This window comes from Hypanus sabinus, chromosome 8, assembly GCF_030144855.1.
Source record: "Hypanus sabinus isolate sHypSab1 chromosome 8, sHypSab1.hap1, whole genome shotgun sequence".
NCBI classification, from domain to species: domain Eukaryota; kingdom Metazoa; phylum Chordata; class Chondrichthyes; order Myliobatiformes; family Dasyatidae; genus Hypanus; species Hypanus sabinus.
Window position 1 is genome coordinate 124,477,498 of NC_082713.1, and position 15,542 is coordinate 124,493,039.

Below are 15,542 nucleotides of genomic sequence, written 5' to 3' on the forward strand. Positions count from 1 at the left end.
AAAGTAGTTACAAGTTGGGTACCTTTTATGCGAAATCCTTGGGGCCCCAGAGGTTTTTGGATTTTGGGATATGTAATGAGAGCTTGGGATCACCATAATTTTCGACTCTAAATTTATGTGCCACCGTCTTTGTCTTACATTTGTTCATCACATATATGTACTTAACAGTAATGAGAATACAATATAATGTGTGCAGGCTAACAAAAACAACACAGCAGCATTGGCAGAATACCTGAATCAGCTGTTGAACAACAACAAACAGCAGGCCTTCGGTCTCCACCTACGATGCCATGTTTTGATTAAAAGCTTGCAGTACACTGTATTTGTATTTTACTCTTTATTTAAATTTTATGTAAGGTATAACAACAATCATCATTGTAGACTTGCTCTGGTGTTAGATTTTCATCAGCGATTATCTTCACAAACTCATCAATGAGTTTCTCTGCTGCTTCATGATCAGCAGAGGCTATATCTTGAACATTTTTAAATCTTTAAAAATTTAATGCTGTGCCTTTTCTTAAAGCCTGCTGAATATTCACAATTACCTTCAATTTTCAGTGCATCATGATAGATCTTTGCTTGTTTCATGATCAGCATATTGGCACTCCAAAACTGGCCAATTCATTCTTTCAATATACAATCAAGATCTTCATTTTCTGCTTTATTCAGTATTTTTCCATTTTCATTAACTTCTGTTCATCACATATATAAAGTCATCTCTCAGAGCTGTCTGTGACGCACAGAGTCCTGGGCAAGGCCTGGGAACCTTCCCAGTACCTTGTGGAATTTTTCCATTTGTGATGTCATGTCAGCACGCTCAGATTTTGGAACTTCAAATAAAGGGTACTCAACTTTGTACAAGCCCAGTATGACCGCCTACATCATGTTTGACTGGTAAAGCCATTTATTCCACAAGACTTCTTAACAACCTTGTCATCAGACACTTGTAACACACTCCAGGATAGTTTGGTTTCTTACCCTTCCATTTGTTGTGTGTTTCCTTGCCTTAACAATCTTATCCTTCACTTAGAATTTGCTGATTTTCTGATTATCCTGAAAACTCCCTGCAGTTTTCACCGTTCCCCAGCACGATCACACATACACCCAAATTCCTGAAAGTTTCTTAATCAGACCCTCCACATTTACAGATGAATCATTTAAATGCATTCAAAAGGCAAGAGGCCTAGCACGGAGTCACACATAGAGTCTCATTACAAGCAACCGGCCAGAAAATCACCGATCAACCTTTGCTTCAATACACTCAGCTAATTCCATACACACTTTCTCACCTTGCTCCAGATCCCATGAGATTCTACCTTTCAACCTCCATGCGAGTCTTTGTCAAAAGCCTTCCTAAAATCCAGATAGATGACACCTAATTATTTGCCCTTACTGGCCTTGTTTTCGCCTCCAAAACTTCAGTCAGATATGGCTTCCCACTAACGGACCTACAGTATGCTCCCTGTTCTTGATTAATCTGCTTTCTCAAAGATGATTTAAACTGTCCCTCATTAATTTTTCCAATAATTTGTTACTTTAAATGACTTCAATGTTTATGTCCATATTCCCTTGCCTGCAAATCATCCAAGATATTTATTAATCTTACAGTAAATACTTCATTCCTTACATCAATTACATGTTTACTCTCCCTCATTCCCATTTATGTCTCAGAGACCTGCTGAAGGATTTTGAAAAAGAAATATATAACTTGCATTGTTTACATATTTTTGTGAGATCTCTTCTTAAATACCTAGAAATAGAAAATAGGAGAGGATAATTTACCCTTTAGACCCCATTTCATCATTTCACACGATCATAGAAGGTTTAATATCTGAATACTATATTCCTACTGTCTTCCCAGAGCCATTGATGGCTGGTGCTTCCAGAAACACATTCTGGAGTGCAAAAAAATTGTGTTTTGTCTTTTCTTGATGCTGTCAGCTTTTTGCTTCTCCAGGAAGAAAATAGCTCATTTACCCTTTCCATTGCCATGCCATTATCTTCCACTTTTGTACTTTGTAAAGTTTCCAACTCTGCTTAAAAGCTGGTAATCATTAGGTACCAGCTTAGTCTCTTAGTCTAAGGAAATAAAGGCCTATTTTTGGCCTTTCAGTCATTCAAAGCACTAAACAACAGAAATAGGACACCGACTATTGCAGACCTGAACAATGACAAATGTTTACAAGCTGCCCTGCATCCAAAACCTCATGAGATAGATTGCACAACATGCCAGGCGTGACAACGCAACGATTTAAGGGAATTTGTAACAAAATCACTAACAAAGGAGAAGGAGAAAAGTTACGAAGTTGTTACGCTGTGGTGGAAGTTAATGTAACAATGACTTTCAAAAAATAATTAGATAAATAATTGAGACAAAAAAAAGTAATGTTTCATATGCTGACTGTTTTAGGCCATGATTGCAAGAAACTGCAGAGTTGTGGACACAGCTCAGCACATGGTGGGAAGCAGCCTCAGTAAAGCAGCCAGAATAATCAAAGATCTCACCCACCCCGGTCATTCACTCTTAGCCCAATGGACAGAAGACGCAAAAGTATGAAAGCATAGCCTCTATCCCATTGTTATAATTCAATTGAATCTTGGTCACCCAGAATGATAAGATGGACTCTTGACCACACAATCCATCATGTTATGGCCTTGCACCTTATTGTCTGCAACCTGAAGAGTCCCGATGAAGGGTCTCGGCCCAAAACATTGACTGTTGATTCAGTTCCATAGGTGTTGCCCGACCTGCTGAGTTCCTCCAGTATTTTGTGTCTCAAGTCAAGTCTATTGTCATTTCGACCATAAACTGCTGGTACAGTACACAGTAAAAGCAAAACAACATTCCTCCAGGATGCTGGTGCTACGTGAAACAACACAAAACTACACTAGACTATGAGACAACACAAGGCTACACTAGACTATGCAAAAACACCATAAAAACTGCACTAGTCAATGGACCTGCACAGGACTACATAAAGTGCACAAAACAGTGCAGGGCAGTGCAATAATTAATAAACAAGACAATAGGCATAGTAGAGGACAAATTACAATATAATAATAAATGACATAGATGTCAGTCTAGTCTGAGTATTGAGGAGTCTGATGTCAGTTACTCTGCATTCTCTTGTTGTTTTCCCCTGTAGAACCTTAATGGACTGAAATCAAAGTTCAAAAGTTCAAAGTAATTTATTATCGACATATTGTATAAATTACACAACCTTGAGACTTGTCTGCTTACAGGCAGCCCACGAAGCAAGAAACCCCGAAAGAACCCCGTTAACAGAAGACCAGCACCCAATGTGCAGAGAGAGAGAGAGAGAGAGAGAGAGAAAAGAGCACACAAACCATACAAGCAATAAATGTAAGCAACGGCGTACAGAATGAAAGAGAGTGCACAGTCTGAAGCTCGCAGACATGAAGCCTGCAGCAGTCACAGCAGAACTGGCCCGACCCTCGCCTCTGATCCCAACACCCTCCCTTTTCAGTCCATCTGGCCTGGTGCTTAAATTGGCCCAACACAGGGTTGTCCCCCGCACTAGGACCTGGGACCGTATAGGTGGTATGCAAAACAGTTTTTCACTTTACCTCAGTCTAGGTGAGATTAATATACTCAGTTTAATTCACCACGATGGGCAAAGTGCAAAGCAATCGGGATAACTGGATACAAATAATTGGAACAGGTACAGTGGATCAAATGAGATTCTGCAGATGCTGGAGGAACTCAGCAAGCCAGGCAGCATCTACGAAGGGGAATAAACAGTTGGTGTTTTGTGCTGAGAGCTTTCAGAGTTGAAATGGATTAAGTGGTGACTGCATTGTTTTATCACTCGAGCCACCCAACAGAAACACATCTTCACCGCGTTCGTCCTCACACCACCATGGGAAGAAAGGATGAATTTTCCACACCACCACACTCAGAAAACAACAGCTGCATCAGGAATAGACATTATGCTTTACAAATGCGATTAACAAATAGATTTCATACAAGCTGCCTCCAGTCTCTGTGTGGGTTACATCAGAAGCGATTGCATCTCTCTGTAACTGGCATTTTTCCTGCCACCACGGTTTGTTTCTGCATACCTTATAAACTAAAAGCCATCAGGCTTCAAGGAGAGTTGCCAGTGTGTAGAATACAGGACTGGAGCTGAGGAAATCACAGTTAGCTCTCTTATTAATTACAGGTTGGAGACACCAAGGACAAGCCTGATACTTACAGTCTGTCCTTAATCGCCCCTGTGAAGAGAGTCAGAGAGAACTACAGCACAAGCACGGGTCCTTTGGGCAAACTAGTCCATGCCGGCCTAGTTTTCTGCCTAGTCCCATCTAACTGTAGCCCTCGTTGGGATGGGAAAGGAAGGGGGCAGAAGCCAGAATAAGAAGGTAGGGTGAAGGGAAGGAGTACAAGCTGGCAGGTGATAGGTGAGACCAGATGAGAGGGGTGAAGGAAAAAGCTGGGAAGGGATAGGTGGAAGTAGTAAAGGGCTGAAGAAAAAGGAATCTAACAGGAGAGGATAATAGACAGTGGAATGAAGGGAAGGAGGCAAGAAAACCAGAGGGAGGTGATAAGCAAGTCATGAGGGTTGGAGAGCAGAAGAGAAGGGGTGCTAAGAGAAGGAACAGGGGAGAGTGGTCAGGTTGGAGACTACCAAATGAAAAGCTGCTTCTCCAACCAATATCTGGCCTCATCATGGCAGCAGAGGAGGTCATGGGCGTGTTGGCATGAGAAGGGGAAGTGGAATTGAAATGGGCTGCCACTAGGAGTTCCTGCTGTTGCATCAGACAGAACAAAAGGTGCTAGGTACTAGTATCCTATCTATATTCAAAACCCAGCCAAGAGTGCGCTTGATGCGTCACAGTAGGATCAGCTAGTGTACGCCACTGCTCTGCATTGTCTTTTGGGAGACAATCCATTAAAATTCCTATTACAGAAATTGCCGGCTGGAGTAGACCTCCGCATACGATCCATGGCTAATCTCTGCCATAATTCCACTGCCTAACAATATAGTAGCTGCAGTTCTGACATTTGCAATTGATTTCCTACAGCTGATGTGCTTTGTGTGGAGGTATGCTTCCCAACGTCATCTTTCAAAAACTTGATTTTAATGTTGAGGCTTGCCCTTGTTTTCATAAAACATTGCAGCAGCATACTGGCCCTTTGGCCCACGATGTTGTGCTGACCCTTTAATCCAAGGACAATCGAACCCTTCCCTCCCAGGTAGCCCTCCATTTTCCTTTCACCCATGTGCCCAAGGGTCTCTCAAACGTCCCTAACGTATCTGCCTCAACCAGCAGCCCCACTCAATGTGTTCTACGCACTATCCACTCTCTGTGTGAAAAAAAGGAATTAGGAATATGTACAGAATTAATGAAGACGATTGGGAGGGATTATTCTTCCAGTGGGAGAGTACAGAACAAGATGATGAGGCATAGATAGAGAGCCAGTGCCTCCCCCCCACCCCACCAAAGGAAAATCTACATCTGATACCTCCCCTATACTTTCATCCAAACACCTTAAAGTTATGGCCCCTCATTTTTACTGTGGGGAAAAAGGCTGTGCACTCTATCTATACCTCATCATCTTTTTCTGTACTCTCCCACCAGAAGAATAATCCCTCCCAATCATCTTCATTAAGTCCTTGTGTATTATATGCCATGTGTCCAACTGAAGGGCATCTGGACCATTCAGAGGCACGTCAGTGGCTGTGTGTCACATCCACAGCGTAGAGTCTTTCTCTGTGGGTGCAGCTTTTTTGCAAGATGCAGTTTCACAGCATAAATTCCATGCCATATATGGCCACGTCTGTGTTAGTAGCTTCAGTAGGAGGACACTGTCACTGAGAAAAAAGCAGCACCATCAACAAATAATTGGTTATAAAAAAAATCTGATTTTTTTTAAACACAAGAAGCATGCAATGCATAAATGTCAGAGCTCTTCATGATGGAAAGGCAGATCGCTTATTATATGCATTATTTTATATCTTGCTAAGGGCAGAACTGTTTTAACTGATGGTTTGCGTTCTGACTCATTCAAGGATAATAATTAAACCACCAGGCTGTGTGATATTTTGACTAGTTTTAGAAGAAATCCTATATGATTGAGGCAAAGGCAACCTACCTTGCCTTGTCCCCATTCTGCAGGGGTTTAACACAAGTGACCACACCACACTCCTCTAACCTGCATCCAGCTGTGTCGCACAGGTTCGCTTGGCATTTTCATCCATGCGGAGAATAAGCAGTAGGGGCTACGCTTCCCACACTTGAACCATCATCTGCAGTGCCCCTTAAAGGTCAAGTCTCAGTTCCACACTACTTCCCACCTGGGGTCATGGAATTATAGAACACTACAGCACAGAAACAGGCCCTTCAACCCATCTAGTCCATACCTAGCCTCATCAATCTGCCCCCCAAACTATAGCCCTCCATACCCCTCTCATCCATGAACTTAGCCAAACTCCTTTCACGTTGAAATCAAACCCACATCCACCACTTCCACTGGCCGCTCGTTCTACGCTCTCACCACCCTTTGAGTGAAGAGGTTCCCCCTCAATGTTCCTCTTAAACATTTAATCCTTCACCCTTAACCCATGACTTGTGGGCTCTTCAATGCCAGCATCATCTGGAAATAGTGTTGGCCGTGCACGTAGGCTGATTATCTTTTCATAGAATCACATGGTACAGAAACAGGCCCTTCAGCCCACCTCGTCTCTTCTGACCATCAAGTCCTCATCTACAATAATAAGCAGCACTTAGCATCTATATCCTAATAACACATACTCATCTAACTACTTAAATGTCACCAGTCACTCAGGCACAAAAACTGTTGCTCCCTCTAAACTTGCAGGACTACAAAACAGGAGCTACTGTGTCCAATCCCACCAATTTCTGTGGCTCCTTCCCCCTTCCTTTCCAGTCCTGGTGAAAGGTCTCAGCCTGCAATATCGGCTGTTCATTCCTCTCCACAGACGCTGCCTGACTTGCTGAGTTCCTTCAGCACTTTGTATGTTGCTCTGTTGCTTCACCCTGAATTGCTTCTGCCTCCATGCCAGCTGTTGGAAATTAAATCAGACTGCTTGCATCTCTGCTACTGTCTTTGACCCAAGGTGAACTCTGGCTGTAGGTTGTGCTGCAACACAGATTTCATGGTATTATTAACCAGTTCCACTCTCACCCAGATCAGCTGCTGCTTCTGAAACACTGACCCATGCTTCGGTTACCTCGAGACCAGATTAACTGACACCATCCTAATCTACTGTAGACGGCAAAACTCTACACCTCTTTCCTCTGTTTAAGATGCAGATCACTGTTTCTACTTCGCTCTGTGGACTTGTTCCTCCCTGCTCCCCTCCTTCCCCCCTTCTCTCCTTCAAGTTGAGGAATATCTGCAATGCACTGTACATGTTGATGCAAATATCTAATCAGCCAATCATATTGCAACATTTCAATGCATAAAAGCACACATACATGGTCAAAAGGTTCAGTTGTTCAGACCAAACATCAGAATGGGGAAGAAATGTGATCTAAGTGACTTTAACCGTGGGATGATTGTTGGTGCCAGATGGGGTGGCTTAAGTATTACAGAAACTGCTGACCTCCTGGGATTTTCACACACAACAGTCTCTAGCGCTTACAGAGAATGGTTCAAAAGCAAAATCCAGTGAGCAGCAGTTCTGTGGGTGAAAACATCTTGTTAACCAGAGAGATCAGAGGAGTACGGCCAGACATTCAAGCTGACTGGAAGGTGACAGTGACTCAAGTAACAGTGTTACAAGAGGGTTGTGCAGAATTCTGAATGCAAAACATGTCAAACCTTGAAGTGGCTGGGCTTCAGCAACAGAAGGTACAAGAGGTACCTAATAAAGTGGCCACTGAGTGTACATGCTGGCTTCTTATTCAGCTGGATTTGGCCTTCAGTTTCCAATACTGGATGTTCTGGAACCTCTTTCGTAAACTTTCTTACTTCCTTTTCCTGCAAGATGTTCCTTAAAACTTTCTTCTCTGACCAAACATTTGGGAACCTACCCTTAAAGATCTATTTGGTTTGAAACTGCTTTTCTGGAGCTTTGATGTGGAGAGGATGTTTCCATTAATAGGAAAGTCTAGGATCTGAGGGCAGTCACAGAGTTAAGGGACGTCCCTTTACAAATTAGATGAGGGAATACATGAGGCAGAAGCTGATATCTATTGCTACGGAGGGTGATGCAAGCCAAGTTATTGGGCATATTTAAGATGAATACAGTAGTTTCTTGATTGGAAAGATGGGTTAAAGATTAAAGAATACAGAACACAATTGGGGTTGGGGAAAAACAGCTATGATTGACCAAGGGAAAATGATCATAAGGCCATAAGATAGAGGAGCAGAATTAGGCCATTCAGCCCATTGAATCCACTTTTCCATCTCATCACAGATGATTTATTCCTATCAACCCTATTCTCCTGCCTTTTCCCGTTACTGTTGACCCCCTTACTAATCAAAAACCTAGTGACATCCACTGTAAATAAACCCATTGACTTGGCCTCCACAGATGCTGTGGCAATGGTCCATGAATTCCCTCTCACTTCTGTTCTAAGGGGACATTCTACTACCCTGAAGCTGCTTTCTGTGGTCCTGGATTTCCCCCCCCCCCCCCCCCCCACTATAGCATAACATTCTCTCCCAGTCCATCCCATTTCGACTTCTCAATATTTGATAGGTTTCAATGAGGTGCCCCTCATTCTTCTAAACTCCAGCAAGGACAGTCCCAAGCCATCAAACACTCCTCAGACATTAACCCCTTCATTCCTGGGATCGTTCTTGACAGCCTTCTCTTGACTCTCTCCAATCCCACCACATCCTTTTTTAGATAATGGGCCCAAACTTGCACACAACACTCCAAGTGTGATCAAACCAATGTCTTATAAAGCTTCGGGATTATATCCTTGCTTTTCTATTCTAGTCCTCTCAAAATGAATGCTAAATTGAATGGCAAAGCAAACTTGATGGGCTAAAACCTGATTCTGATCTTTTATCTTATGTTCTATGGTCTTTTTGGGGTATCTTCATTGCTTAAAGGTATTGGACCAAATACCTAGTCTTTGCTTTCTGCATTACATAACCTTCACAAAACAGAGAGTACTTTATATTTATTTCTGATTCTCTTCCTCTCTCACTCATCATGTGACTTTTGCTGGCAGTCTGCTCGAACTCTGTCAGAGACCACTGCACATTAGGGACCTGTTCAGACAGCCAACGCCAACAAACTATTGAACAGTAGGGCCGGCAGGATGTCACAAAGCACATCTCCCTTCAGCAGCTTACTGAACTGCTCGATTGCATTCTCCTAGCCCCTTACACCAACTCTTGCACTCGTCGCAGCTGCATATTTAACAGGTCAATAGAAGACTTCTTGATGTACAGGGCTAAAAAAACAAAATTAGAATTAACCAATGGCTCAGTGAGCTTTCTTCCCCCAACTGTTTTCACTTGAGTTTTCATGTGACGATATGTCGCGCAAGGGCAGAATTGTCAATGGACTCAAATACCAACAGAAAAAAATGCAGCTGTGACTAGCAGGTTAAGCACTGACACTGCCTGTTGATAACAGAAGGCTCAGCAAGTCTGCAGTGTGTAGCAACCCCCTATCCTCAGCTGCACCGCACACTACCTGAAATTACACCGGCCAGGAGGTATTCCCGGGACCCTCACCCTCTTACAGCCTGTAGCGAAAGGACAAAGCCAAAGAAATCCGGCAAGAGGGTCCCAACAACCGAGGGGGGCACTCAATATTTACCACTCGCCGGTTATTTGATGTACTGCAGCTCTGTAGACTGGGCAAATTCGCCAGCAACGTTTATCGCCCTACTATGTAAACAAGCAACACCGTCAGGGTTGTACAATGCCGAAAAGAACACGGTTGGGGAATGGAGGTTCAGCAGGCAAACTTGCAACACAGTCTATCTAAGCAACACTCATCTCAAAAAAATCTGCTACACGAATGACAATTGTAAAATAGGCAGTACATGTTCAGCGTCTACAGATTACCTTGAGCCGGGGGATGTTGCTTTGCTGATTTTACCTCCCCACTCAGGGTTAGACCAGAGCCCGGGGTTCAGAGACCACGGTGTTGACCCACCTATACGACGTCTGTTTTCTGATGCCCAGCTCGCTCAGCTGCTGCTCCAAGCTCTGCGATCCGCTCAGCGACGGCAGCAAGGAGCTGTGTCCGGGATCCGGCGCCTCCCGTCCCGCCGCGCCCGCTACTGCATCCCGCTGGCCCACTCCCAGCCCGACGGCAGCGGCCGGCGACCCCGCCGCAGCGCTGCGCTCCATCACGCCTGGCCGCGGCGCTCGGTCGAAGGGGAGCGGCGATCGCCGCTGCGGGGTGGGAGCGGGCAGAGCGGCCGCGGGCGGCGCAGCCTCCATCACGGCCGGCGCGGGATTGTGGGAAGATCCGTGCCCCTCCTTCGGGGAGTGGGCAGGGGGTGGGGGGTGGAACCGAGACCAAACCGGGAGCTGAGGTACTCGGGGCAAAATCCAAAGCGGACCACACCTAAGCCCGGACCGGGATCAGGACTGGACCTGCTGCCGAAGGGAACAGAATCACTACTAGACCCAGAGCAAAAAGAAACAGGACCACAACTGGACCTGAAGCAAAGGGAGTGGGACTACAACTGGACCCAAGGCAAAAACGGGAGCCAGGCTACTACTGAATCCAGAGTAGAAGCAGAAGCTGGATCAGGTGCCAACGTGGGAGAGGGACCAGGACTGTATTCCCACCCCCGTGCAAAACCGGGATTGGGACCAGTACTGGACCCGAAGAAAGTCGAGAGTGCGAGCGACACCGGCTCGGGAATAGATCTGAGACTGGGACCAGGACCAGGAGCGGGGATCGGGACAAAACCGCGAGCAGCCACAAGAGTGGCACTGGGACCAACAACTGAGATTCGGTCCAGGTTCAGGAGCAGGACTGGGAGCAAGTGCAGCAATCGAGATCCGGAGCAGAACACGTAGCAGGCGCCCGGAGTGGGAAAGGGACCGGGATCGACAGCTTTGTGGGGCGGGCGGAATCAGAGAGAGGAATGGAACCTGGACCGATGGCGGGAGCAGGTTTAGACTGAGCAGCAGGGAGAAAGTGCATGCGGACCAGCAGCCTGGGAAAGCAGTGCAAGCTTTGAGCGAGAGAGAGAGAGAGAAGTAACTAGCACGCACAAAAGCCAGCGACAGAGTGCCAGCGGGATCCAGTAGCGGGAAGGAGCTGAAGAGCCGGTTTCTGACCGAGCACCATTTGGGATCTGGATCTAGCAAGCAATGAAGACAGTAGATGCAGTGGGAGACATCAGCAAAGGTGCAAGCAGCTGGAGCAAGGAAAATTTCCAGTCAGCATCAGAGTAAATACTGGCAGCAAACACCAGTGTCAGGAAACAGAGTGCACAACCTGGTACCAAGGACAGGCCTTTGCCTATCAACTGCAGATTGGACCAGAGCAGCTAGAACCTAGCATCAGGAAACAGGAGCAACTAGGAGGCTCCTGGAACTGGGCTGAAGGCTTCAGATCACTATTGACCAAAGCCACCATCTTACAACCAACAATGAGTAGTAGTAGACAATAGGTGCAGAAATAGACCATTCAGCCCTTCGAGCCTGCACCGCCATTTTGAGATCATGGCTGATCATCTACTATCAATACCCGGTTCCTGCCTTGTCCCCATATCCCTTGATTCCCCTATCCATAAGATACCTATCTAGCTCCTTCTTGAAAGCATCCAGAGAATGGGCCTCCACTGCCTTCTGAGGCAGTGCATTCCAGACCCCCACAACTCTCTGGGAGAAGAAGTTCTTCCTTAACTCTGTCCTAAATGACCTACCCCTTATTCTCAAACCATGCCTTCTAGTATTGGACTCTCCCAGCATCTGGAACATATTTCCTGCCTCTATCTTGTCCAATCCCTTAATAATCTTATATGTTTCAATCAGATTCCCCTCTCAATCTCCTTAATTCCAGCGTGTACAAGCCCAGTCTCTCTAACCTCTCTGCGTAAGACAGTCCAGACATCCCAGGAATTAACCTTGTGAATCTACACTGCACTTCCTCTACAGCCAGGACGTCCTTCCTTAACCCTGGAGACCAAAACTGTACACAATACTCCAGGTGTGGTCTCACCAGGGCCCTGTACAAATGCAAGAGGATTTCCTTGCTCTTGCACTCAATTCCCTTTGTAATAAAGGCCAACATTCCATTAGCCTTCTTCACTGCCTGCTGCACTTGCTCATTCACCTTCAGTGACTGATGAACAAGGACTCCTAGATCTCTTTGTATTTCTCCCTTACCTAACTTTACACTGTTCAGATAATAATCTGCCTTCCTGTTCTTACTCCCAAAGTGGATAACCTCACACTTATTCACATTAAACGTCATCTGCCAAGTATCTGCCCACTCACCCAGCCTATCCAAGTCACCCTGAATTCTCCTAACATCCTGATCACATGTCACACTGCCACCCAGCTTAATATCATCAGCAAACTTGCTGATGTTATTCTCAATGCCTCCATCTAGTATCAGAGATCTGAAATGTGTTTGCAGATCCCACCATTTTGTCAAAGGCAGTAGGCCCAGTTGAGAGAAATGAGACCTCCACCACCCGCAAATTCGCCTTCAAGTCACACACAGACTGCTCTGAGTTGGAAAGGTATGGCCCACCCTGATCCTTCCCTGGAACCCCCTCCCCAACATCGCCATGGGAACATCACCAAGAGGGCTGCAGTGCTCTAGGTTGAAGACCAGTTCAAAGTTTAAAGAAAATTTATCACCAAAGCATGTTTATGTCACAATGTACTATTTTGAGAGTTGTTTTCTTGCAGGCATTCACAGAACAAAAAATACAATAGAATCAATGAAAAACTACACACAAAGACTGACAAAGAACCGATGTGCAAAAGACGACAAATTGTGACAACAAAATAATAAATAAATAATCAGAATCACGTTTATTATCACTGACATGTTGTGAAATTAGTTGTTTTGCAACAGAAGTGGAGTGCAATACATAAAATAATATAAAGTACAATAAAAATATATATTAATTAAATTACATATTTAGTCCAAAAAGAGCAAAAATAGTGAGGCAGTGCTCCTGGGATGGTTCATTGTCCATTAGGAATCTGAAGGTGTAGTGGAGGAGGTTGTTCCTAAAATATTGAGTGTGTCTTCAGGCTCCTGCACCTCCTCTCTGATCACAGTAAGAAGAGGGCATATTCTGGATAATAGGGGTCCTTAATGATGGATGCCACCTTTTTGAGGCATCACCATTTGAAGATGTTTTCAATGCAAGGGAGGCTAGTGCCCAAGTTGGGAGATGGCTGAGTTTGCAACCCACTGCAGCATTTTCCGATTCTGTGCAGTGACCCTTCCATACCAGACAGTGATACAACCAGTTAGAATGCTCTCTACAGTACACCTGTAGAAACCAGCAAGAGTCTTTGGCAACATATCAAATCTCCTCAAACTCAGTGAAATAAAGCCACTGGAATACCTTCTTCATAGTTGCATCAATATGTTGGTCCCAGGATATATCTTCAGAGATAACACTCAGAAATTTGAAACTGCTCTCTCTTTCCATTCTTGATCCCTTGAGGACTGGTGCGTGTTCCATTGGCATCCCATTCTGGAAGTCCATGATCATTTCCTTGGTTTTATTGACACTGAGTGCAAAGTGTTGTTGTGACACCACTCAACCAGCTGAACTATTTCACTACTGTACACCTCCTTGTCACCATCTGAGATTCTGCCATTGGCAAATTTATAGATGGTGTTTGAGCTGTGCCTAGCCACACAGTAGTGGGTGTAGAGAGAGTAGAGCAGTGGGCTAAGCATGCATCTTTGAAGTGCAATGGTGTTGATTGTTGGTGAGGAGGGAATTTTATTTCCACAGTCTCAAGATTGATGGAAATAAATTTATGATGGAGATGAGGAGGAAATGCTTTTCTGGGCGAGTAGTGATTCTGTGGAAACCTCTGCCCAGGGAAGCAGTAGAAGTTACCTCATTAAATATATTAGATTTTTGAATACTAGGGGACTAAAGACTATGAGGAAAAGTCCAATTGGTGGAGCTGAGTTCATGGCCAATTCAGTCAAGATCTTGTTGAAGGCAGAGCAAGCTCGACAGGGCAGGTGGCCTACTCCTGCTCCAATCTCTTATGTTCTTAAACGTATGGAGAGCTTAAGTCATAAGGAGAGACTGGATAGGCTGGACTTTTTGCCATGGTGTTGAAGGTTGAGGGATTACCTTTAAGAGGTTTATAAAATCCTGAGGGAAATATAACATGGATAGAGCTAGGGGAGAAAAAAAATAACAACCAGAGGACACAGATTTACGGCCAGAGGGGAAGGATTTGAAAGGGACCTGAAGGGATACATTTTCACGGCTGTATGGAATGAGTTACCAGTGCTTAAATTCCAGCATTTAAAAAACATTCGGATAGGTACATGGATAGAAGAGGCCTAGAGGAAAACGCTTAAACACAAGAGATTCTGCAAATGCTGGGAACCCAGAGCAACACACACACACACACACACACACACACACACACACACACAAAATGCTGGAGGAACACAGCAGGTCAGACAGCATCTATGGAGAGGAATGAAGAGCCAAAAGGCTGAGACCTTCAATCGGGACAGCAAAGGGGGAAAGAAGCCAGAATGAGAAAGGTGATGGAGGGGAAGCAGTCCAAGTGAGAAGGTGATAGGTGAGGGGAAGATAGGTGGGTTGGGAAGGGGGATGAAGTAAGAAGCTGGCAGGTGATTGATGGAAGAGGCAAAGGGAAAAGGTTGGCATGGATGAGCTAGGCTGAAGGGCCTATTTCTGTGCTGTATGACTCTTACCCTAGTAAAAACAGAACCTATGAACCTATGTGTCCATCACCCATTGATACCTACCAACACAGGTTTCTAGATAAGTAAAACATTTATTTTAAAATTCTTATTTTTGCCTTCAGATCTGCAAATCTCTGCATCCTACAATCTTCCAGGTAATGGAAAACAAACTGCAAATGCCGGAAATTGAAATAGTTAGCAGGTCAAACAGCATCTGTGGTAAGAGTTACAGAGTTAACAAGATATCCATATTCCTCTTGTTCTGGCCCTTAACCATGTTTGCATTTATTCACTCTACCTTTAGCTGCCAAAACACAAGTCTCTGAAGTTCCTATTCTAGCTTCGCCTCCTTCCTTTTCAGTGCTGATGAAAGACCTTAGCCCAAAACATCAACTGTTCATTCCCCACCATAGATGCTGCCTGACCTGCTGAGTCTCTCCAGCATTCCATGTGTGATCCTCAAGGCTTCTGTCATTTACAGAATCTCTTGTGATATCTTTGGATAATTCTCTTGTTTTCTGATTCTCCTTGCATTATTTGCTATGTTGAGGGCAAGAAATAAATATGTGACTGTTATTGTGGTGACTCAGTACAGGTCCTCATCCAGTTATGACTAGGGTTCTGTTCCTGAGAATTCTCTATAACAGAAAAGTTTGCAAGTCTGAAATGTGACTGCCTGGTCACACAAGG

General features: G+C 44.7%; 1 protein-coding gene across 2 annotated transcripts in view; it reads right to left on the reverse strand.

Annotated features, from left to right (window-relative positions):
* dgki (diacylglycerol kinase, iota) overlaps positions 1–10,381 on the reverse strand; it is a 253,553-nt gene extending 243,172 nt beyond the window's left edge. Inside the window, exon 1 of one of the 2 annotated variants that reach the window (XM_059977765.1) lies at positions 10,113–10,381. In XM_059977765.1, the coding sequence (XP_059833748.1) occupies positions 10,113–10,309 (197 nt within the window). In that variant the 5' untranslated portion in view covers positions 10,310–10,381. The remainder of the gene's footprint in view (positions 1–10,112) is intronic. The other variant, XM_059977764.1, reaches the window with a different exon arrangement.
* Positions 10,382–15,542: the final 5,161 nt, after the last annotated feature.